The sequence below is a fragment of the Marmota marmota genome, unplaced genomic scaffold, assembly GCF_001458135.2.
Source record: "Marmota marmota marmota unplaced genomic scaffold, marMar, whole genome shotgun sequence".
In the NCBI taxonomy this organism is placed as follows: domain Eukaryota; kingdom Metazoa; phylum Chordata; class Mammalia; order Rodentia; family Sciuridae; genus Marmota; species Marmota marmota.
In genome coordinates this window covers 7,127,407-7,152,239 of record NW_026000082.1, presented here as the reverse complement: position 1 = coordinate 7,152,239, position 24,833 = coordinate 7,127,407, and the positions used below count along the sequence as shown (strand labels likewise).

Below are 24,833 nucleotides of genomic sequence, written 5' to 3'. Positions count from 1 at the left end.
CATGGCATTTGCAGATAAATGGATGGAGCTGGAGAATATCATGCTAAGTGAAATAAGCCAATCCCCAAAAACCAAAGGCTAAAGTTTTCTCTGATATGTGGATGCTGATCCATAATAGGGGCCAGGGTCAGGAAAGAAGCATGGGAGGAATGGAGGAGCTCTGGATAGGGCAAAGGAAAGGGAGGAGAAGGGAGGGGACATGGGGATAGGAAAGATGGTGGAATCATCATTACCCTAGGTACATGTATGAAGACATGAATGGTGTGACTCTACTTTATATACAACCAGAGAAATGAAAAATTGTGCTCTATATGTGCACTCTGAGTTAAAATGCATTCTGCTATCATGTATAACAAATTAGAATAAATAAATAATTTTTTAAAAAGCTCTGTATTTTTCTCTGTCTCCTAGAGATTTCTGGAGAACCTATAGCCTCAGATACATTCTCTTAACTTTACTAGTCAGCTACTTAAAAGCACATCCATGATAGCCAGTTGATTTAGAGACCTGAGTGAAATGGACCTTAATCATGTTTGTATAACCTGTAAGGAAGATGGAGTTTCCAGAGGCAGCTGTATCATGGCATTTTCTGCCTTCTGGATTCAGTCATCCTCACTCCAGAACACCCTCTGGCTGATTTTTCTAACCATTAAGAAATGAGACATTCCTAAACTTTCCCTCATTGGGGGAGACAATCTACTTGGACTGATTTACTTATGTTCTGAAGTTCTAACTTTATTTTGGTTGCAAACCACAACCACTGCTCACTACCTTAACCCCAAAATAATTTATTTAGCCTGTGGACAGCTTATTTAGTCTGTGCTCTGATGGGTGGTTTTGGGATTTCAGCTGGACTCACTAGGGTTTTGGCTGCCTGCTCCAACTTGATCCAAGACTACATAGGGCTCTCTTATCCAGATTGGACCCGAGTGCTCATTGTTGTGCTCCATATGTCTCAGGTCCTCCTCAGGCGACCAATGGGCTATCCCAGCATGATCTTCTCATGGAAGTGCCAGAGATACAAGAGATCAAGCAACATACATTAAAGCCTCTTGAGGCCTAGACTACAAATGGTGTGCAGTCTCTTTTGCCTTATTTTTTTGGCTAAATTCAGTCATGAATCAGAACCTAATCCAGAGGTAAGGAACAGTGCAGGGAACAGGAGCAGATATGTTCTGATAGATACATGGCAAAAGATGCAGAAATATGAAGGTAGGAAGATCCGGGCCATGAACATAACTTTCTTCAGCTGTGAAGAATAACAGTGCAATATTTCCAATTTATAGTGGTGCCTCAAAGGAGAGAGCCATGAGTGTAACTTAGAGGAAGGGGGGAAAATTTCCTAGAGGCATAACATTGGAACTGTTTCATAAAGGTGACTTGGAGTTTGCCAAGTGGACAAAGATGAGTAAAAGGAACAATAATTAAAATGGAATTAACAGTCAAAGTAGAGATGAAGAAGGCATTTAAGGAGTAAAGAGTTGTCCTGTGTGCTTAAGTCATTGGAAATAATCCTTCTCCACTGAGTTTTGCTCTTCCCCATGACGACCACAGTTCCAAAAGAGTTGGCATTTCAGATAGTGTGCCAGAAAGAATTAGCCACTGTGTATTCCTCAGAGCAGGCTGCATGGTGGGCTGCCATCTCCAGACATTGGGGGAAAAATGGTCTTGCTTAAATAATCATTTTATATACATATGATTATAATATATGTGTACATATATATGTAATTATATGTATTATATGTAATATATATGGTTGCTAATATATATAAATGTTATTTATTAGCTCTCTTTTAATATGTGAGTTGCCATTAAGCACAGCTCAATGTGTTCTGCCATCTATGCCCCTTTGAAGAAAATCATTAATGATAAATACCATTTCTTGATTTCAATTTAGTCCTTAGTAAATGTCACGTCCTCTGTGGAACCTTCCTTTTTCTCCCCTACTACCCCACCATCCCACCCCTGCCACCAAATTACAGCAGATTCTTCTGAGGAATGCTCCCATTTCTTTTTTTGTGTCCTCTGGAATATTTATGGTTATTTGTTAGTATAAGTTTTTAGGTGTGATTGTTTGGTCAATGTCTGTCTCCTCAATTAAACTTTCAGCTTCTGTGAGAGCAGAAGCCCTTACGTTTTGCATACCACTGGTCCCTAGAGCCTAACAGAGTAAGTGCCAGGGTCATCTTAACTGAATACTGAATAGTGGATGAGTGGGTGGGTGAACTGTGTGAATGCCTGAATGCATTGACCCTGAAATAGCCTTGGTTTGTCTTTAAAACTGTGACTGTGGCCTCCTCATAGTTACCATTTGCTTGTGGTGAGGTGGGCAAACCATATTCATTTAATGCTTCCATTTGATCTCTATTCATTGTGGCTCAACATGTGCCTACATGACTCTGTTCTGGTGATACTGAGATGAGTAGGACTGGTTATGTACTAAAGGAGTTGCTGGTTTACTGGGAGAAAAGGAATAGTGAACAGGCAAAGACAATTACTTTGTTAGATATAAGACGAGTGTATGTCCAGGTTGGCGCTTGGAGGAGGGGCTTTGGACCAGAATGTCCTGCATTGGAAAAGTGAAAATCTTAGCTGACCTGTGAAGCTAACTAGAAGTTAGATGCATAGTAGAGAATATCATACCAGAAACAAATGGAAGTGAGGAATTGAGACCAAATAAATGAAACTTCAAATGATTACTATTGCAGAATGAAGAAAGCAATTGTGGGAGTGTAGGAGGGGAAACAGGTGGGTGCTGCCTTTTCATGAAGGGTCACTGGAAGGGGTTTAATCATGGGTTGATATAACATTTTCATTTATAAAGTTTGCTCTGGAAAAAATATGGAGAATGGGTTGGAATGTTAGGGTTTATAAGGAAGATATATATATCTTCCTTATTATATATATATATATATATATATATATATATATATAGATAGATAGGAGCAGTTTATTACACAGTGTGATAAGATATACTCCATGCTCTGGAAGCTCAGAAAAGGAATACCAAAGTGGAGTCCCAGGTTAGGCTAAAGGAAGAGTTTGAAACATTAAGGAGAAGAACTGGGAAGAATATTCCAAACTGCTGGGGTTAGGTCAGAGGCACAGAATGTGCAAGAGCATGCCATTTATTCCAGAGAAACTCAATGAATCTTTTATTGATGGAATGTAAAATACTAAGGGTGACTTGATGAGAAATAAAGCTAAAAAGGAATACATCCAGTACTTAAGTCTTCCTCCTATTAAAAATGGTTTTAGACTAAAGTATTTTTGTTAGTTATGTATATGAGGCACTTTTTAAAGACATTTTTATTACAGAGAATTTTGAACAGGTACAAAAGTAGACATAATAGTACAATGGACACCTATCAACCCATTTGTCATCCCAGCAACTGACAAAGCAAAACAGTCCTGTCCTATTCAAAATGCCATTCACTTTCTTTCCCGTATTATTTTGAAATAAATTCAAAATATCACATCATATGACACCAAAATATTTTAATATATATCTAAATGACAAGGAGCAATACTTAACTACAACTAACAATGTCATTTCTAAAACATAATAATTCAATTTAATCAAATAGATAATCAGTATTATAATTTCTACTTTTCTCATAAATGTCATATAAGTATAAATATAAATGTAAATATTCATATACAGAATTTGTTTGATCAGGATCCAAATAAAGGGCTGAGGCTCTTCTGAAAGTGAAAGAAGGAGCTACTGGTAAATAACAGGTATACATAGAGACCTTTGCTTTATTTATTTACTTATTTAATTTTTTTTAGTTGTATGTAGTTGGACACAATGCCTTTATTTTATTTATTTTTATGTGGTGCTGAGGATCAAACCCAGCGCCTCACACGTGCTAGATGAGTGCTCTACCACTGAGCCCACAACCCCAGCCCAGACATTTGCTTTAAACAGGGATTCATAATTACTTTGGTTTATTTCACTTTCTCAGTACTACTGCAGCTAGCTAGACAGGTGTTTTGCAAAATATGAAGGAAACATAGTTCATGTTGTAACTTTTACTTTCCTGTCATTTTCCTAGGTCTCTCTGCTCCCTGGTATGCAAATGGACATACTCAGCTGAGAAAGGTTGGGATGACAGTTTCTGGAAGATGATTGGTTTGGAAGACTTTGTTGCTGATAATTACAACAAAATAGGTAAAACAATAGAAAATTTGGAAAATGGCCATTTGTATGTACAAGTATGAATATTGGTGAATTTTGTATTTGTTTGTTTGGGTACCGGTTTGGTTTTGTTTGAATTAAAATGTAGGAAGTCAACTCAGTTTTTTTGAGTTGTCTCAACTGAGTCAGTTATGATGGGTAGGTCGTGATGTAGGCCCTCATATTAGGACTTGCATGAATCAAGTGGAGATGCATAGTATATTTCCAGGGAGTAGAAGAGAAATAGTTGAGAGTTAGGTTCAAGAAACAAGTCAAGGCTATTGAAAAGATCAAAATTAGACAAATCAGGGGGAAAAAAACAAAAAACAGAAAATAGAATGTGAACAAGCACTTGCTGAGCAAAGCTTTTGAGTCCCAGGCTTCCAGTTCTGTGTGTCACTAACTGTATGGCACAGGTGTGAGTGACTAAGGTGTTTGCCCGGTAAAAAAAATTTCACCTACGTACATGATAATGATAGTTGAGATTTAAAGTTTGAGGTTTACAAGGTCATTTCACAGTTAGTAGGTAGTAATTGCAATTACTTAAAATTCTAGTAAGCTGTCATCAGGTAAGCAATTATTCCTCGTTATGAATTGTTTAGCATACAGGCTAAAATATTGTAACAATAAGGGTAGAAAGGATAGGAGGTCATTTCTGTCTTATGTAATAGAGCAGAGGTAAGTAGCTATTAGTGCAGTTCTGCCATTGTCCAAGCAGGACCTCCAACAGTAAGTCCAAACTAACTGCTTCAGCTCTTATCCATTCCCAGCCAGTGAGAAAGAAGAATAGAGACCAGGGGAATTATGTTCAGTCTTCTGAGGGCAGCATAACCTCCTATCTGACCACTTCCTGTTGACCAGCATTCATTCAGAAGGTCCCGGTGGGCTGTAGAAGCGGCTGGAAAATGTAGTGATTGACTAGATGTGTCCATCTATGTGACCACTAAATCTTGAAAGTTGTACTGTTAAGTATTGACAAACTAGTAGTGTCTGTTACAATTTCTGACCACCTTGATTTCTGAGTCAGTTATTTCATTTCAATCTACCTATCTTGGGTAGAATCCCAGGACTACTCTATGAAAATTCAAGTACATAGAATAGAAACAAAGGATGCAAGTAGCATGTACCCTGCTGATTCTGGTATGTTGTCTATGATCTATTCAACTAATAATAGCTACATCTAGAGAAAAGAACAGAGCCAGGGAGGTATGCAGAAAGAGTTCTGCTAGAATTTCTGTGGCTTTGTTGAAACCATCACAGGATCTGAGGTGGTAAAACGGGGGAGGTGCTTACAACAAGGGAAGAGAGGAGGGAAGCAAACAGCAGTCATTAGTCACCAGTTACATTCCATGTTGTTAGGTGATTTATGTACATTACCTTGGTTGGCCCCCACAAATCTATTTGTTTCATGATTCCCATGATAGATGGGGAAATTGAGGTCCAGCTCTTTACCCACTATTAAGATGCTAGGTCTGACTCTTCCATGGGACATACTAGACTACGGGAATGGATGTGGCTATGTGGCTGGCCTCCACTGGGATTAGGCAGTAGTCTGATATGCAGTACCCAGAGCCAACTTGAGCTAGACTGGGACAAGTGTCCATGCCTGAACTGGGGAGGAGTACAGTTGGGTTGCAGTGTGATCAGTTAATGCAACTTTGCAGAGCATAATAAAGTATCAGTAATTTAAATCATATGGTGGTTTGTCTTAAAGTGCTCCATGTTGATACCATTTGGAGCCAGAAACTGGGAAAGCAGCTGAGAAATAGGGCCAAACATTTACCTTCCTGGTATCTGGGGATACTGTCCATTATTGGTGTGTCAGGACTCCTGCCAATCAGAGTAGCAGTTTAAACTGCTTCACTCCCAGCAAGGTAACTGAACATCCAAACAGGAAAGAGATGCCAAGCCTTTGGAGGACAGAACTGTCCTTACACCTGAGTGTATTGGCATAAAGATGTTGTTGATAGAGTCTGTTGAGAGCTGGGGTTGTGGCTCAGCGGTAGAGCGCTTGCCTAGCATGTTAGAGGCCCTGGGTTCAATCCTCAGAACCAAAAACAATTTTAAAAAGAGTCTGCTGACTGAATGTGCATGGTTAAACACAATAATTTGGACTAATCGATAGCAAGAATTAAGAGAATCAGCAGCAAAGAGATCCCAGTGCCTCAGTCTGCTAGGCCTACCATAGTGAAATACCATAACCTCCATGACTTAAATAACAGAAACCTACTTCTCACACTTCTGGATTCTGGGAAGTTCAAAATAAAGGTGCTGACAAGATAGGTTTCATTCTGAGTCCTCTTCTCTTGGCCTGTAGGTGGTTGCCATCTCTGTGTGTGCCCACTTGTCCTTTTTGTGCATCAGGGTGGGGAATGAGCTCTGGTGTCTTTTCTCAATAGGATGCTAATTCTATTGGATCAGAGCCACACTCTTATGACCTCATTTAATCCTAATTACCTTCTTATAGGCCCTGTTTTTTACAGTCATCACATCAGGGGATATGGCTTTCAACATCTGAATTTGGGGTCACAATCCAGTCAATCACATCCAGGCACTGATGCTTTAGTGGCTAAAATGGGCCTCTAAGTCCTTAGAACCCAATGTGATTGTCTGAAGGCTCTCTGTGAGCTCCCAGCCTTGACGAAGAACTGTTAGACCCCAGCCAGGGAAAGGGCTTTCTGGCCTGGAATGGAAAGCAAATTGGTGCTAACACACTGAACCTGGGAGCTAAGTACCAATGGTCTTAACAAGTCTCAGAATGTTGCTTTACCTCCACTGTCCTGTCTGATAGCAATTAAAAAAAGCTTACCATGAGCCTGGGGTTGTAGTTCAATGGTAGAGCACTTGCCTATGAGTGAGTAAATGCTGATTCTCCCTTTCCTTCTGGGTTCTACATACTTGTCTCATGTAGTTCTTACACCTACTGACCAAAGCATTGTTAGCCTATTGACAGAGGAGGCTCAGAGAGACTTACCTTATCTAAGCTTGCATAGAACCAACAAGTGATGTCAGGATTGGAACCTTCCTAATGTGAGGACCTAGAAGAAACTAATATTTAACTGGAACACACTTTTCCATTTTAATTAGTTAAGTGATTTTTAAAGTTAGTATGTCCCCCAAAGTTACTTGTTCTTCCCTGAGTTTCCTGAGTCGTGTTAGATATTAGCTTTAGAATAGTACTGGAAATGCTTAACACCTTGATTACCTGTTTATATATCTTGATTCCATACTGGACTGTGAGCTCTTCAGCACAAGAATTTTCATTTATTTACATCTGTCTTTCCAGTACTAGCAGAAGGCATGGCATATTTTTATAGCTAAATTACTACTTGATTGGTAAGTGGATAAATTTATGAGCAAGATCTTCTTGCTTTTAAAAGTTGTGATGAGGGTACTTAATGGCTTCAGCGATCTTTGGCAACTTGGGCCTCAAGTCATCTTCTTTTCTGATTATTTTAACATTTTTCTCTTCTTCGTTTCCCCATCTTACATGAGGTACATGTTTCATTAGTATATTAGTTCTGCTAATAGAGCAATACCTACAGAAATTTTCATTTAAAGTCCATAATGTTAATTTAGCAGAAAATTTCCAGGGTAACTTTATTAGATTTTGCCTGTTAAGTTAATGGGTTTTTAATGGATGTGCAAAGGAGACATCATTAACCAGAATATTGCCAAACATGAATTAAAACTCATCCATTTGTCAAAATTAACTGTGAGAAGCTTCCTTTGATTTCCATTTCCGGGCACTTGAGCTTGGAGTTTTGGTCTGAACCTGAGGCAGAAGACATTTACTCTCAGTTGTGACTTTCAGAAACTCCTCTGGAAGCCACCTCCAGACATTCTTCAACAGTTCTTGGAACTATGAAAAATGAATCTCGGAAGTCTCCCTGTAAAGTGTTAAGCATTTTCAGTGGCCTCATTGCCCGTCAAGATGTGGGCAGTATAGCACAAAACCTTTTAACAGATTTGAGCATTGAGCATCATGGATTTGAGCATTAATATAATTACCATAATTTGCTCCACGTGGAGCTTTTAGCCAAGTCTTTACCAGCCTTCCTCGGCTCATGCAGTAAATAAATGCTTTCCCTGAAAACTGAACACCTCAGCAACTGATGGTCTTATGGAAGAATATTTTTGAAATAAATTATTTATGAAGTGTAAGTTAAGGATCAAATGCAATATTTATATGGTGCATTTCAAGGACGAAGGGAATATTTACAATGTTTTAAGTAACTACATGCAAGTCTCCAAAGCTGAAATACTCCTACCTAATGTCTTCTTTCAAGGAGGTATTTGGATGGTTTCTTTGGAACATTATACAAAATATGGAAAAATAATTTTGTGATTTAAAAGAGTATAATAGAAAAGTTTCCTTACAATCAAAACCACACTAGTTGATTTAATGTTCAAAATTGTTGGGGAAACCCAAACCCAGTTTTTTCCCCCCATAGGAGATTATTTACCCATAGTCTAGTAAAATGATATGTGTCAATAAATTTTGACCTTCAATTTCACATGAATCATTCCCAGGTTACCTATCTAATCCCAAACATCTATCAAAGGCAAACAGGAAGGAAGAGATCAGCAGGGAGAAAGACTCTTAGGAAGATAAGCAACATTCCACCTGTGCTAATCGACTGTCCAGGCTCCCTTTCAGCATGTCCCAGTTGCCTTTTTACTTCCTGGGAAAAGTGCTTCCTTGTATTACTGGGGTAGGCCACTTTACGAAAATTCACATGTACAACATGACTGAATTATAGAGTGATTATTTGCATTACAGAGAGAGCTTTGTTATATAAAGGATTCAGTATATTAGCTTATAGATAATTTATTATTTGAGATTAGGAAAGCTAGGCAAAGAACAAATGTGAGGTTCAAGTAGGAATTACTAACTCTTAAACTGAGAGGCAGAATGAAGACAAGGCATATAGGGAAGGAGAGGGTTCTTAAGAAGAAGGAGGCAGCCTTTTTTAAACTAGTTTTCTCTCCCCCTGCAAGATTATATTTTAGGCCTTCAATTTCACATGAATTTAATTTCACAGATGCTGTGGGTACAGTCACCTGGCATGTAGTAGACACTGATGAGATATTTGTTGAATGATTGCGTATGTCCTTTGTGTGTGTGTGTGTGTGTGTGTGTGTGTGTGCAGTACCGAAGATTGAACCCAGGGCCTTGTACATGCTAAGCAAGCACTCTACCATTGAAGTACTTCCCTGGCCTTTAAATGTATGCTTGAGTGAGAGATTTGATATATAAATCCCTTCTTGGCTTCAGGTGTCCCTAACACTTAAGGATGTCTCTATAAATTCTTTTAATTAAATTATAGTAGTAGGTGATCACAGTGATCTTTCACAAATACCTCTACTTAGGAAGGAACTACTGTAGAAAGTTATACCTCAGACCAAATAATAACTGCAGTACCACATCATTCCTACAGCAAATCTCCCAGAGACATTTCCAGAACAGGAAATATTTTACAACAACTTGTTTTATGAAGGTTGGGGATTTCACTTTTCCTAAAGTAAAATAAACCCTGCTGTAACTGAAAAGCTACATTTTAGTTACTTTTATCCTGCAGGCTTTATTGTAGGTAAAGAATGTTGACCAATAATAAGTATGTGTTGGGGACATAAATGTGCCAGTATTCACCACTGTTCCATTCTTGAGATCTAACAAGCAGAGAATAATTCACAGAACCACTTGCAGAAAACTGCCATATTAGCTTTGGTCAGCTGTTATAGAGCATGATGGTCTCCTGCTTCTACTTGGAGTCTTGGCTGGGCCTTGGGACCCCCTTGACATTTATTCATCCACTGATTGGCAGGCAAAAAAAGTTAAGACAAAGAGAAAAGAAATCTAGCTTTGCTTTCCTGTGGCAGCTTCACTTGATCTTCCTGGGCATGGGTGGTTCCAAAAGAGACCCATGGCAGGCCTGCACAGATGCTTTCAGGGCTGCGGCCCCACTTCTATTATCATGGCCCCATGGATGTTGCATTCTTTCAAGCCTCAAGGATCAGCTAAGTGATTCCTTTTCCTGTGAATAGAATAAGTGAAAACAGAGAAGCAGAGGATAGGAGTGTTTGCATCAATACTGCTCCATCTTTAAGGAAAAGAAGAGGAAATTATCTTGAGGAAATACACCTGAAGAATTTCTACCTACTACAGTGATCAAGACCAGTGTTGGGAAAATGAATCCAGAGATGCCATCCATAGTTGCTGGTATTATTAAATCCTTTTCAAGCTATTTATATACAATATACAATATTCTGAATTTTCCCAACAGAACTGGACATTAGCCAGAGTCGTTCATTCATTTTTTAAAATGTGAAATTTGCTTTTTATTTTGATGTGAATAAATCATGTAATTCACTGTTACTATTCTGACCTCAAGGGCTTCCCCTGGAGCTTTGCTGCTTCTCCATCTTCATGTCATGTCATATAGGTGTATTTTTTTTCTAATTTATGTGGGGAGATCTGAAGAGTCTTTGACCACAAATACTCCTAGCCTTATCTAGATTATATGGGACTTGTCACAATCTCTTCCCATGTTGCAAAGAAGGTTGTAATCCCTGTGAATATTCTGGACAAGGCTTTGCCTCTGCCCTTCACTCTGAACCCTTGATATTACCTCATCCTCCTATCTCCCTTCTCATTCCTGTATATAACCAAGTCTTTCCAATACCTGAAAATAAATACACATCCTCTGAGTATTGTACTGCCTTATTTTACCCTTCAAATTTGAACTTCTTCCTTAGAGAGAATGTCCCAGAAGCTTCCATGTCAGTTTGCCATCCATCCTATCATGCATTCATCCGTTCTTGTCACCACACTTGCTGAGCACCTCCCATATGCCACATGCTGGGCTGAGTACACAAAATTAATACAAGAATGTATTTAACGTGGTCCATCTCCTTGAGGAAACTCATGTCCACTAGGGGAAGAGGTGAATAAGTCTGTGGATGTCTACAACACTCTGGAGAAGCAGAGCAAGAAGTAACTGACATGGTGTTGGTATCAAGGAAGTCTTTTCATGAGGGGGCATTTGAGATGCGTCTGAAAAATATGAGTGACAGTTTACCAGGAAAGGAGTGAAAATGGCTTCCATGGCAGAAGAAATAGCACAGGCAGTTGTGTGGAAGTATGAAGAAGGTAAAGAGTCCAGGTATTCTTGAGGTTGCCTGGGACTTGGTGGACCTAGATTCAATGGGGAGGGATGGTGGGTATGGGGTAGGAGAGGTGACTGGATACTTATTTTAATGGGATTTTTGTCCTATCTTTGAAGATAGGCTACTAGTAAGAGAGTCAACATAGTAGGGTTTGCTCTAATCCTAGTGGTTTCAATTACTACTCCTGCCAATACTACAAATAAAACAGGGCAGCAGGGTCCATTTTAGAAATTTTGTAGCTCCTATGAAAATGAGTTTGTGTGTGTCCATGCAACAAACCCTTTTCTTTTCTATAATCATATACAATACCCATTAGCTACCATCCCTTCCATAAGCCTTTGTTGTGAAGCTGAAATAAGATATCAGATGTCTCAGGACAGCATGGTTGATGCAGCCTGTGCAAATGCTGGCTCTTATCATTTTTAAGTGCACCTTGGCACTGGGAAGACAGGAATATTCACTCTTTCAACACTCTGTGCCAGCACAGTGCCCCCACCCCTTAGATGCCCAGAAGTACCATTTCAGCTGCTGGCCCTTCCAGGAACAGCCCTTCAGAGCCTGAAGGACAAGGGAACAGTGATGACCACATCATGATAATGTGAAATAATGACTTTCAGAGGCTTTCCTGCATATGAGGTTTCATGGAAATGCTCCTCCTTTCACTATAGCATCTGAAAGATGATTGGAAACCCCCCAAAGTGAGGTCAACTCTCAACTTCTTTCCCTACTTCTGGAGAAGCAGTGAAAATCAGAGTTGAAAGGGATCATAGAGATATTGCTCTAATGCCCTTAATTTCTAGATAAGAACTGAGACTCCAGGAAATGAGATGAATTTCTATGGTCTTGCAGTACTTTATTGACAGAACAGAACTGAGACAAGAAATTAGGTTTTCTGATCCCTAGTACTATTGCTGTTTGACTATTCCATGACAACTCTCCTGTTTGAGCTTTTTCAATAATTTGATCATTTAGCTAAGGTGGGCACTGTCATTTAAGTGATGCCAACCATTAGAAGAATGTAGGGAATACCTTCCATAGGTGAATGCATCCAGTCTTTTGTCTAGTTCTTACCTATGTACATATAGAAACTGGCTGTGCCCAAGTGGATCTGGGCACACACTCATCAAGCTCTTAAGTGACTGATAAACTAGAATAATTAAGTAATATATTAATGGTTGCCTATTTTAAGAATTAATATATTTATTTCCAGACTCAAAAATGATCTGACTTCAGTTCTGGCTCTGATGTCTGCAAACCATTTGGGCTCAGCCATATGTGACTTTGGGTGAGGTACATAATCTTTGTGAGCCTTAATTGGTATATTATGAAGATATTATAGGGATTGAAGGAAATAATGCAGGTCAAGTGCAGTAAATCTTCAGAGTGTCCACCCCTCTGAGTTCAAATTTTTGTTTAGGTGGCAGGTCATGTCTGCCAAAGCAAGTACCCCTTGAATAATCTTAGGTAATTTTTGCCAATTTATGGATGAGGGATACCTTTTTCTGAGTTCCATCCCTGGGTAGATGGAGTTTTTAATCACTGCCTTAATCTAACCAAGATATAATAAAAACTAATTAGAACTCTGCTTCTAATCATAATCACAATCATATTCCAATTAGCTCCATTTGGACCAAAAGTGATAGAAAGACAATGAAACCTGAGACTATTTTGACCATTGCAGTAAATATTGTATAGCTACACCCATCTGGACACCTCTAAGAAAATCAGTTGTAGATGTCATTTTGGAGCCCCTGAGAGTAAAATTGAATTGCTCCTCAGAGGTGAGAAATGGTATATTATCCCAATTTCTCAAGTTTTTTTTCCCTATAAACTATTACCCTGTGTTCTCAATGTTAATTTTGACTATTAAGCAGGCAGTTGTGAGAAATGATTATTGGGAACCACCCCACATCACTATGTGTAGGTCATGCAAACCTAACCTCAGGCCTTGCCATTCCTTAAAGTTCTTTTCTAGCAACAGAATCATGTTGCAGAATGGGTTGTTGGTGTATCCTCCACGCTCCATTAGCACCTGTTGCTTACTTCTTACCTTTTTGCTTTTGTTTTCTCAATTAGGCAGTCAGTTTTTTAAGACTCTTTGTCTTCTCTGTGTACATCACCCCAAAATCCATGTTTGATGGATACGCACAGCCCAGCCACCCACCATACTACTGGTTTGGTCTTCTTCATCTTGGTAAAAGATACCTCAATGCTCCTTGTTGGTCAGGACCCAAACCTGGAAGCCATTCTTAATGCTTCTCTTGTTCTAACAATTTATAATGAATGCACCAACAAGACCTTTCTGCTTTGCTCCAAAATTGACACTGAATTAAACATCTCTGCCCCTCTTCACTGTTACTAACCTTGTTCAACATATATATATTCATTTCTTACTGGATTAGTGTGCTAGCCTCTCAAAAGTTCTCCTTATCACTGTTCTTCCCTCAGGTAATCCATTCTCCACACAGCAACCAATGTGATTTTTTAAAAAAAATTTAAAGCAGATCAGGTTACTTTCCTGCTTACAATCCTTCAGTAGCTTTGAGTGGCAAATGGGGGGAATCTGAATTCCTTCCACACCCAACACAGTCCTGCATGATCTCCCTCTCTGACTTGTATCACTTGCCCTACCACCATTTATTCACCATCCACCCACAATGACCTTCTTTTTTGTTCCTTAAACATTTTTAGTGTGGATTTGTATCAACTCTGCCCTCTGCCTGGCGTGGCCCCTCTCAAAGTATTTACGTGGTTATCTCTCTGTTCAGATCTCAGCTCCCATGTCAACGAGGGACAAGCCTTCTCTTCCTCAGAGCAAACACTCCTTCTCCCTCACCAGCAGTATTCTGTTTCCCTGTTGTATTTTCTTCTGATCACTTGTCACTATCCAAAATTAACTGAGTCTAGCATTCATGTATCTGTTTATTGACAGAGCAGCTGCAAATTAAATACTGTTGAATGCTATTGATATATCAATAAAAGCACAGAGAAAATGTACCCCAAGTACCACTCATTTTTTGATAAATTCCAAGTAGTTCTCTCATAGACAAAATAGAAATGTTTGGAGTGTGTGATATGTTTAAATTAGTTCCCAAGTGGCTGACCAACTATCTCAAAAACTGTAATTTTTAGAATTAATCTCATCTCATTATGAGGCTGTGGTGGTATGACATACCACATTTCACGTTAACTTGCCTTGGTCAGTATTTTCAATCAACAACTTAGATAAATGCTAGATGACTTGCTTGATAAATTTATAAATGCTGCAGAAGATAAAACCATACCTCAAAACCATACTTAATACATTGAATAAAATAATTGAGTTTTTTCCCTTCAGGCCAGTAGAGTGGGTTAAAAATAATGAAGTATATATTTGTCAAGTATAAATTTATGGTCATTTTTTTTTCATTTAAAAATACAAGGAAGGAAAACCAATGAGCTTCTCAATGGTATATATGTAAACTCAGTAGTAACCTAGGTTTGCTAGAGTGCTTGATTCCTAAGGATCCATAAATCAAAGAAATATTTATGTATTATCTAGCAATCACTTCTAAATGCCTTATTACTATTAACTTATTTAATTCTTTTAACCAGTCAAGGTAGGTACTAGAATATTCATTTTATTGATGAGGACCCTGAGGCACAGAAAGGTTGAGCAAGCTGCTAATGGTCACAGAGTGGGGAATGGAGCCAAAGATAGATCTGCTCCAGAGACTGCACATCTGACCAGGAGGCCATACAGCCTCTGGGTCTGAGCATTAACACTCAGATCAATGTCAACAAGAGCCCCGTCCTGGTCAGAATGTATCTGAAGTCATGTGTCCCCTTCTTGTCCTCACATTTATAAAGGCTGCTGACAAAAAGCAAGTGCTACATCTATGGGAGAGTGACCTGGATGAATTAGGTAGTTTAGATCCAGTAAGTGCAAGTTGAGGAGTCTGAAGTCATCTTAACCTCATGAAATAACCTGGAAGATTTTTAATTCAGATCTGTCTAAAACCAAAGCCCCTTCTGAGTGCTGTGAGAAGATTAGTCAGGATCATGAAAGATCAGTGCTATCTCACAGGTTCCTTCCTCCCCTTCTCTGAAATAGCCAAGGAAGAGGCTTGAGGGTGTGAAAACCTCTGGAATTCCAGGAGAATGAGTGCCATCATACCTTGCATAGTTGTGTGTGTGTGTGTGGGGGGGGGGGCAAAGCACAATTCAGTGTGGGTTTTTTTTTTTCTTTTTCTGAAATTTATTGATCTGGGACTTGCTTCTAGATTGTGGTTGGACCTCACGTCACTCATATTGCTGTCCATTTAGAGGTTCAGTGTTCTTGAAAGATAGCCACTGTCCATGGTTGGCCTCCTGTGACCTGTCATCATTCTCCCTAGCTTCTCTTGGTCATGCAGCTGGTTGGTGGTGGCCTCAGTGTCCTAGGTGACTTCTGTGGCTCTGCTGCAGTGTCCTTCAACCCAGTTCCATGAGTGCTGACTTCACGGTCCCCGTGACCTTTTCAGCTTCCCAGCACAGGCTAACCTTTCTGAGAATCCACATCAGAGAGCTTCTGTGGTCAGGGTGGCAGGTCACCATTGACTAATGGCCTTCTCCAAGGTTTGCTGGCAGAGGCTGCATTGCCATGAACCCTATTGATCCCAGAAGCGTGCCGGCGCTCCGGCAGCCTCTGCAGGCACAGGGAGGTGGTGAGTCACAGACCCCTCCCTGCCACCCATCTGTTGTTGTGGCGAGAAGAAAGAAGATGATCTCTTTGTGGTATCGTAAAACCTAGAAAGACATTTAAAATTCCGTTAAATTTTCATACCCTTTTAGCTATTGAAATGTACAATCTATTAGGAGAGGGGGGGAAAAAAAAACCTCCTGCCATTTTTCCCCACTGCCCTTACTTCAGAGGCTACTTAAGGGACCAGGTAATGATTTTATGGTGTTTATTAATACTTCATGCTCTGCTTCCCTCCCCCATTCTTCTCTACCAAGGACTGTATATTTATTTTCCTTTAAAGTGAAAAATGCAGAACCTGCCCAGGGATGGTTCAGATACAGAGCTTTGTGAATCACACATTGTTCTGTTATGGACATATCATGGACTTTACATGTAGACCTCTGGTGTTGACTCAGAGCTGATTGGGGCAGGGGGGCATTTTTTTTTTTGATGACCTTTGTGGTAATGGAAAGAACATGGGTTTTCGAGCCAGATGGACATGCGTTTGAAAGCTGACCCTGCTATGTCCTAGCTGTATGACTATTATTAAGCATGTCCCTTAACACCTGAGGGCATTGCAGGGAAAGTAACACCTCTACTTAGTAATTTTGATGACCTCACACCATCTTCTTAATACAGGCTTCTCAGGGAAATACTGGTCCAAGTATCCAAATAATTTTGAATTTCTTCCAGTTTTTCTTAATAACTGCTTTTCTCTGTCTCTCATGATCATCATATGGAAGAACTGACAAAATATCCCTCACTCCTTTGGCTACTTGAGTATTTAAAGAATATTTGAGACTCATCCATAGTGGGCTTCTGAGCCATTAGTATAAACTCATCTAATTCACTTTTTCTCATCTCTAGTTTTATTTATCTTTAGTCCCTCCTACCTTATTTTATCTGTGCCTATTTGGTACAAGCTACCTGACATATTTTCTAAGATAAGGTGGCACACAGGAAATAGTCCAGAACATAGTAGTAGCCAGGCATGGTGGCGTACTCCTATAATCCCAGTGGCTTAGGAGGCTGAGGCAGGAGGATCATGAGTTCAAAGTCAGCCTCAGCAACTTAGAGAGGTCCTAAGCAACTTAACAAGACCCGGTCTCTGAGTAAAATATATAAAAACAGAGGGGGGCTCAGAGGTTAAGAGCCCCTGGGTTTAATTCCCGGTACCAAAAAGAAAAAGAACTAGCAGTTACTTGGTGGATATTTGGTAAGTAATTGAACAAATGTTATGGAATACTCAGATAAATGTTTCAAAGAAGAGTTAAACAAAAGGGAAAGATAGTAAGTGCCTTTGAGATAGCCAAATAAGAATGGGGAGCAGGCAGTGGGCCTATGTGGGGAAGTTAGGTAAGGCTAGAAATAGACTCGAATGTCCTCAGTGTAGGTGATATTTGAAGCTGATGACAATTGTGAGAGACCATAAGGGAGAAGGGAAGTGGATCTGGGAAAAAGCTTTGAGGAATTCCAGGACATTAAAGGCCAGGCTGAGAAGGATGTGTCACAGAGGAAGCCTACGCAGACAAGGATATAGGAAGACCCAGAGATGGAGAATGGAGGGAACAATCAAGCATATTGAGATAGAAGTGAGGAGAGAACTGAACCACATCCGCTCCATACAATGATACAATGACCAGAGGGCTTTCTTGCTCCGTTGGTGCTGCTATAACACAATACCATAGACTAGGTAATTTATAAAGGACAGAAATTTATTTCTCTCAGTAATGGAGTCTGAAGTCTAAGGTCAGGTTGCCAGCATCTAGTAGGGGCCTTCGTTCTGTGTTCTCATGTGGTGGAAGGCAGAGGGCAAGAGAGCAAACTCACTACCACAGCCCTTCTTATGTGAGCACTAATTCATTCGTGAGGGTAGGGCCTCATGACCTAAACACCTCCCTCAAAACCCACCTCAGTACACTTTTGCATTGTACACATTGAGACCCTAGCAGGGACCTTAGGGAAAGCCACTTTATTATGATAATTGGGTCAGAAAAAAGTGTTGAGGAGTAAATAATAATTACTGCAGCAGCTGCAGAGTTTTTAACTAGATGTTGTGCCAAGCACCTGGTAGGAGTTTTATAATAGCTGATGAGAAATATAGCCTTCTTACTTCTAAGGAAGTTAATTACCGAAGTCATAAGGTTACTTAGTCAGGGTTCAAGCCAAGATAGATGTCAGAAGTCAGAATTGGAGATGAGAAAATGAAGCCAGGAAATTCAGACAGCTCTGAAGATATTTGGTTGGGAGGGAAGGAAACAGAAATGGGGCAGACCCTAGGGGAGGAAGACTTTTGAAATAGATGGAGTAGATGTTATGTGGCTCTTGAAGGTGGAAGAGTCACTTGACCGTGTTTGATTGCACAGAGAGGTTCCAGCAATGAGTCTGAGGATACCAGGGAGAAGGGAGGGTTTGAACTGGAAGGCTCTAGGGGGTGGGGGTCTGCACTCCCATAAAGCCACTCTGTTTTAATAGACAGGAAGAAGAGGGATATAGTGCAGAACTGGGGAGCACCTGAGCTTGAAAATGAAAGGTGGAGAGAGTTCCTTTCATGCAGTATGTTCTCTCTGTGAAATGGGAGGTGAGATGATCATTCCAGAGAGTGATAGAGAAGCAAAGGATTCCAGAATTTGAGAAGAGAGGAAAAGGTTTAAAAATAGAAGTTCAGAGAAGGGGAATCAAGAGGATTAGAGAAAAAACTTGGAGATTGTTTAATGGTGTTGGAACCCCTGCAGAGGGAGGGTCATGAATGTACTAGGAATCTATCCTGTAGCATGATTTTTTTTTTCCCAGCAGTGCTCAGCATTCTGTTTGCAAGCACAGAGGTCAAGGTTGTTCTTTATTGTTTTGTTAATCTTAGTGAATTATAACACCTCTCAGTCTGTTCTGCAAGCCCTTGACACCACTGGATCCTTTATCCCCCATATCTAATGCTGCCAGTTTTAGGCTGAAATCCATGCACTCTCTCTACCTTTAAATGCTGCCAACTCTGTGTTCCCATAGCCTCTCACCTTGACTATTCAACAGGCTTCTAACACTCCTCACTGAATGGAAACTTGCCATCTCCAATCCATTCTGCACACCATAGCCAGCATGAACTTTGATAAGGAAAATCAAATCCTGCCACTTCCCAGCATAACCTTCCCACTTTCCAATGATCTTACAGGGTGGTGGGGTGGGGAGCTTCAGCTTGGCCACTTCTTCTGGCACTGTGTTCCCGTCAGTCTTTATCCTGTAGCCCTTCCTTTCTTTCAGTTCTCTGTGCACCCCTATATACCTCAGAACCTCCTCTTATGGTCTATGATCTTGCCTCCAGCATCAAATCCATGTTCTCAGCAGCAGAAGGACAAGGACCAAGGACACAAGGGCATGCTAACCACCTACCCAGTCACTTCAGCCTACAGCTCACTGGTCAGCAGGGAAACTGGAAACAGACAAATTTTTCACAGTTCATACTGCAGCTTCCAATGAAATGAGAGTTGTGTTGTCGAAAAGGGGGAGGCTGGGGACAAGTTGGGCCACTTGGAGTTTCAGTCTTCAATGAGAAGGTGTTTTCCAGGTGAAGAGTTGTGTGAAGCATATGTTAACTGAAGTAACAGCAGGAATTCAGGGTCGTGGTGGGAATTTGTGGGAAAATTCTATGTAAGTCAGAGTAAAGGGGGAGATGGAGCTGGAGAAGTAGGCAGTGACCCAAACATCGTACTGCCCTTCTATGTCATGTACCAGAGTTTAAACTTTATCTTGTGTTTCTGGATCTGCAAATGTGGTTTTATGCCTCAGCAGATGTCAAGCTAGATGTCAACTGGATATGGAGCAAAATAAATTTCTAGTTATTTTTATTTCATTATTTTAAAATATACATGACAATAGAGTATATTTTAACATATTACACATTCATGGAGTATAACTTTTTTTAATTAGGATCCCATTCTTGTGATTGTACATGATGTAGAGATTCACTGGTTGGTGTAGTCACACATGAACATAGGAAAGTTATATCTGATTTATTTCATTTGTTTTGATTTCTATTTTTACATACATTTCATGGTATATGCACAATTTACAAACACAATAGTACGTGTATATAATTTATAAGTAATAAGTAGACATGTGGTGAGAATCTATGCTGAAGGCTTTTTATTAGTGGCACAAAAACTGTTTAAAAATCATTGCATAGGCATCAGGGAACTACTGAAAATTACCCAAAGAAAGAAATGAGATTGTTCAGCATTCCTTTTTTTCCCTATAGAATATAGAGTTCTCTAAATTTTTGAAAACAATTCTGTAATGCTAGTACTTGGGGAAGAACACAGGGAACATTTATGGCATGTCGTAGGTAAGGAAGGGCAGCCCTGGTGGGGTCCAGAACTAGGGGCAGTCCTATCATTCTTGGGTAGAGCTGGAGCTCCAGCCCAACCTGCTCACAGTCTTGCATGCTTTCCCTACAATCCTACATCCTCTCTGCCTGAGGACGCATCTTCTTATTTCAGCAAATACTGTCTTCATCAGAACCCTGGTCACGTGGGCACTCAGAAGGGAGTAAAAGCACACGTCTAATAAGGTGAAAACCAAGGAAATTGTGTTGTCAAAGTGAACCACCAGTTTAGCCTCAGGACCCTATTGCCAGTTCAGCTATCAATCCGAAAGTCCCAGGCACAGAATCCCAGGAGCTGTTTTCTTGATGGCAAAACCATCAGCATTTCATCTCCGATATTCCCTTGTACTCTGTCAATACTTTCGACTTCATATTTATAAAGCTAATGGGCTAAGTGAGACATTGAACTGAATGGGTTTCTGACTTGGTAAGACAGAGACTTTCCAAGGGGCACACTGCCCGACTATATCTCAGCCCTCTGCACATGAGGAAACACGTGTTTGCCCATGGGAATGTGTATGTGTTTACATCTGTTTCACCGAGTATCTTGTAAAAACTGATAGGATTCTATAAAGCCAATTTTTTTTCCCTATTTCTTGATGTTACAAATTCTAGTGCAGGTCTTTGCTAACAACTTCTTGGCCAGTGTGATTGATTTATTTCCCTATTTCTTCATCAACTCAGCTATGCAAGCACAGGAAGGACTTCGACTCCCATAACCAGATGGTGAGCAAGACCTGCTCTCTCTTGGGTACACTAAACTATTCAGAAAACTCAGTTTATAGGGGTACAGACCAAGGGTTATACGTCTCTAAACGAATGTGTTTGTCAAGTTGATGATCATGTTTACCAAGATCCTTTTATCACCAGCTGAGTCCACTTTTAATGGCTTAGGTCACTTTGGAATTGTTTCAAGAGGCAGCCTGATGTGAGAAGCTCCCATGGGCTTCTCAGGCACAAGTCTACAGTGAAGCCCGTAGCCTTCATGGCAGGGAACTCTGATCTCAAGCATACTTACATGAATCATAGACAAGGGCACACTGAAGCAAGTTCTTGGCTCTGCACAAATGGCCACTTATTTAAAAGGCTGGTTATGTACATGTGAAGTTTTACGATAAAAGAATCTCAGTTATATTTTCCTAAAGAAGGTTATGGTTTTATATGCATGTGTCTGTGTTTGTGCATACACACGTATATTTCTGTGTGTATGTTTATCTACAATATTCTATGTTCTTTAGGCACAGTATCATTTAAGTGTTATAACTACAATGAAATGGTTTTATTCTTCTCACGTTACAGGTAAGAAAACATAAGTTCATGATGAAATAATCTCACAAAGCTAAGAAATGCTAAATTTGGCACTTTCAATTATCTAGTAATCATAAAAGTTAATTCTGGCTGGGCGTGGGGGCACATGCCTGTAACCCCAGTGGCTCTGGAGGCTGAGACAAGAAAATTGCAAGTTCAAAGCCAGCCTCAGCAATTGCGTGTCACTAAGAAATTCAGTGAGACCCTGTCACTAAATAAAATACAAAATAGGGCTAGGAATGTGGCTCAGTGATCAAGTACCCCTGAGTTCACTCCCTGGTACCAAAAAAAAAAAAAAAAAGTTAATTCTGGAAAAACAACTGACTTTTCCTTTCTGGACTTCTGTCTCCTTCTCTAAAATCTCAAGGGATTGAATCATATTATTGATTTTCAAATTGCAACATGTATCAGAACCAACTGGAGAGCTTCTTAAAATTTCTCACTGGGACTCCACTTCAAGTTTCTGAAACAAACTTTCTGGGTAAGGGCCTGAGAACCAGTATATCCAACAAGTTCCCAGGCTGTCCCCCCAGCTATTCTTTCAGATCCACTGAAGTACGCGACCTCTTAGATCTTTTCTAGCTATTCCATACTGGAGGGCCAGCAACCAGTGGCTAACTTCATTAGTCTCCTGCATTGGTGGATGATCAAAACTATTTCAAGGAGTGAATTTTTCACTAGTTTGGGCACGTTTATAATAGTTATCCAGGAAAATAACATGATTTTTCATGCTATTGAAATGCTAATGAAAATCACTCCTTCATATATTTATTCTCTTATTTGTTGAAAAACTATTTGTTAAGCGTGCCTTGTGTTGGGCAGTATGCCAGATCCTGGGGATACAGCACAATTAAGATGCACCTGGCCCTGCTTATGGGGTACCTATAGACTATGGAGAAAAAGGGTCATTAATTTATAGTTATTACTAAAAGGGACTTAGGAGGACAAAATACTCTCCTCTGGGATTTGTGATGATAATTTCAAACTTTGTCTAACCAGGCTTATTTTCTACTGTGGTCTTAAGTCCGAAATTGTCTATTCTTTGTATCTAGTTTTATTTTTGTTCTTTGTTTTCTGAGGTATTTCTTTTTTTTTTTTATTAGGTATACATGACATTACAATGATCTTGGCAATTCATACATTTGAATCAATTGGGGTATAATTTCTCATTTTTCTGATTGTACAATTGCAGAATCACATTGGTCATAGAGTCACCTATATACATACAGCAATCATAATGTCTATTCTATTCTGTTGCCCTTCCTATCCCCCTTCCCCTTCCCTCCCCTCCCATCCCTTCTCTCTTCCAATCTAATGTGACACACTTTTTTTTTCTTTTTCTCCTCACAACATCATACACGTATTCTGTATAACAATGAGGGAGTCTCCTTCCATCTTCCGTGCAACTCCCCTTCTCCCTCCTTTTCCCTCCCACCTCTCTTCCCTATTTAGTGGTAATCTTCTCATGATCTTCCTCCCTATCCCATTTTGAGACACCCCCCTTATATCAGAGAAGACATTTGGCATTTGTTTTTTAGGGATTGGCTAACTTCACTTAGCATAATCTGCTCTAATGCCATCCATTTCCCTGCAGATGCCATGATCTTGTTATTTTTTAGTGCTGAGTAATATTCCACTGTGTATAAATGCCACATTTTTTTAATCTGTTCATCTATTGAAGGGCTTCTAGGTTGGTGCCAGATCATAAGTGGAATTTTCATTTAATTTTTGTCAAGCTAAATAGTGCCTTTCTGTCTCAGATGAAACCTTGATAAAAATTTGCATTTTCATTTTTAGTATATAGTGACAGTTTTAATTGACACCAAGTGCAGAAACTCTTGTCTAAAGCAATTTTTGTTTTTTACTAGTATTTCAGTTTCAGTGAAATTAAAAGTCCAAAGAAGATGAACCCAAATAGTCATCTCTACCCACATCCTCACCTACAGTCAATCTGGTTCCTTTAAAGAATGGAACAGTGGATGTCTGCAGTAAAAAGAGAAGGAGAGGGGAGGGGAAGGGAGGGGGCATGGGGTAAAAAAGACAGTGGAATAAGTTAGACATCATTATCCTAAGTTTACGTATGAAGACACGAATGGTGTGAAAATACTTTGTGTACAACCAGTGACTTGAAAAATTGTGCTCTATATGTGTAATATGAAATGAATTGCATTCTGCAGTCATATATAACAAATTATAATAAATAAAAAATTTAATTTAAAAAAAAGAGAAGAAGAAATTGGGCTGAGAATGATTATCATGTGTTGAGTATATTATGTGCCAGTGAACACTGCCAAGCATTCTGCATGAAGTATCAGGGAAACTTCCCAACAGGTACTTCACTACCTCCTTTGTTTAGTATGGAATTTGAGGCTCACTGAGGGTATATAACTGGCCCAAAGTCACAGTATTTGATAGAGAAGGAATCAAAATCAGGCCTGCCTGACTCTCAAAGCTCATTTTTTTTTAACCAGTAAATTTCTTCTGTAGCCATTACCATCATGCATTTTTCATAGGATGGTGCTGACTCACTTGGCTTACTGGTTTTCTGACTCATCACACTAAGCAGGGCCAGATACAATGTATCTTCTGCACTCGCCGCCCTTGTACCCACTCTCTCCCAGCTTCCTTTTCTAGTATGGCCCACCAACTCCATCCTCTCCCTTCTTTCCATGGGCCTTAAAAGAATATCTTTTTGTGGTCTGTGCCCTTTTCTGTGATTCAGTAGAAATCTAGTAAGCTTGACGGGGAGGAGAAGTACACTATGTAGGACTAAAGTGTTTAATTTCAAGAGACTTTCAATCACAGATCTGACTTTTTTTAATACTTATCACATATCCTTGTGGTTGGAAAAATGCATCAATAAGTAATGCCTCCATGAAAAGTCACTGTCACCTGCATTATTTTAAAATATTTGGCATTGAGCAAAGTATGGATAACCTATAATTAATATGAAGTAAATAATGTGTTTTCAGGTAAAAATTTCCCTGATATTGATGAGAGTGTGGGTGTTTTCATTTTTAAGTCAAAGATATAAAGGATAGATTATCTATTCACATATATAAGGAATATATGAACATGTTAATCTAGGGGTATAGTTT

General features: G+C 39.6%; 1 protein-coding gene across 27 annotated transcripts in view; it reads left to right on the top strand.

Moving 5' to 3' along the window:
• Fggy (FGGY carbohydrate kinase domain containing) overlaps nucleotides 1-24,833 on the top strand; it is a 415,454-nt gene that overhangs the window by 140,244 nt on the left and 250,377 nt on the right. For all 27 annotated transcript variants that reach the window (XR_007351974.1, XR_007351976.1, XR_007351975.1 and 24 more), the window contains one exon: nucleotides 4,059-4,174. Coding sequence is in view for 22 of the 27 variants with exons in the window: in XM_048815295.1 (XP_048671252.1) it covers nucleotides 4,059-4,174 (116 nt within the window). In the remaining 5 variants the exon portion in view is untranslated. The remainder of the gene's footprint in view (nucleotides 1-4,058; nucleotides 4,175-24,833) is intronic.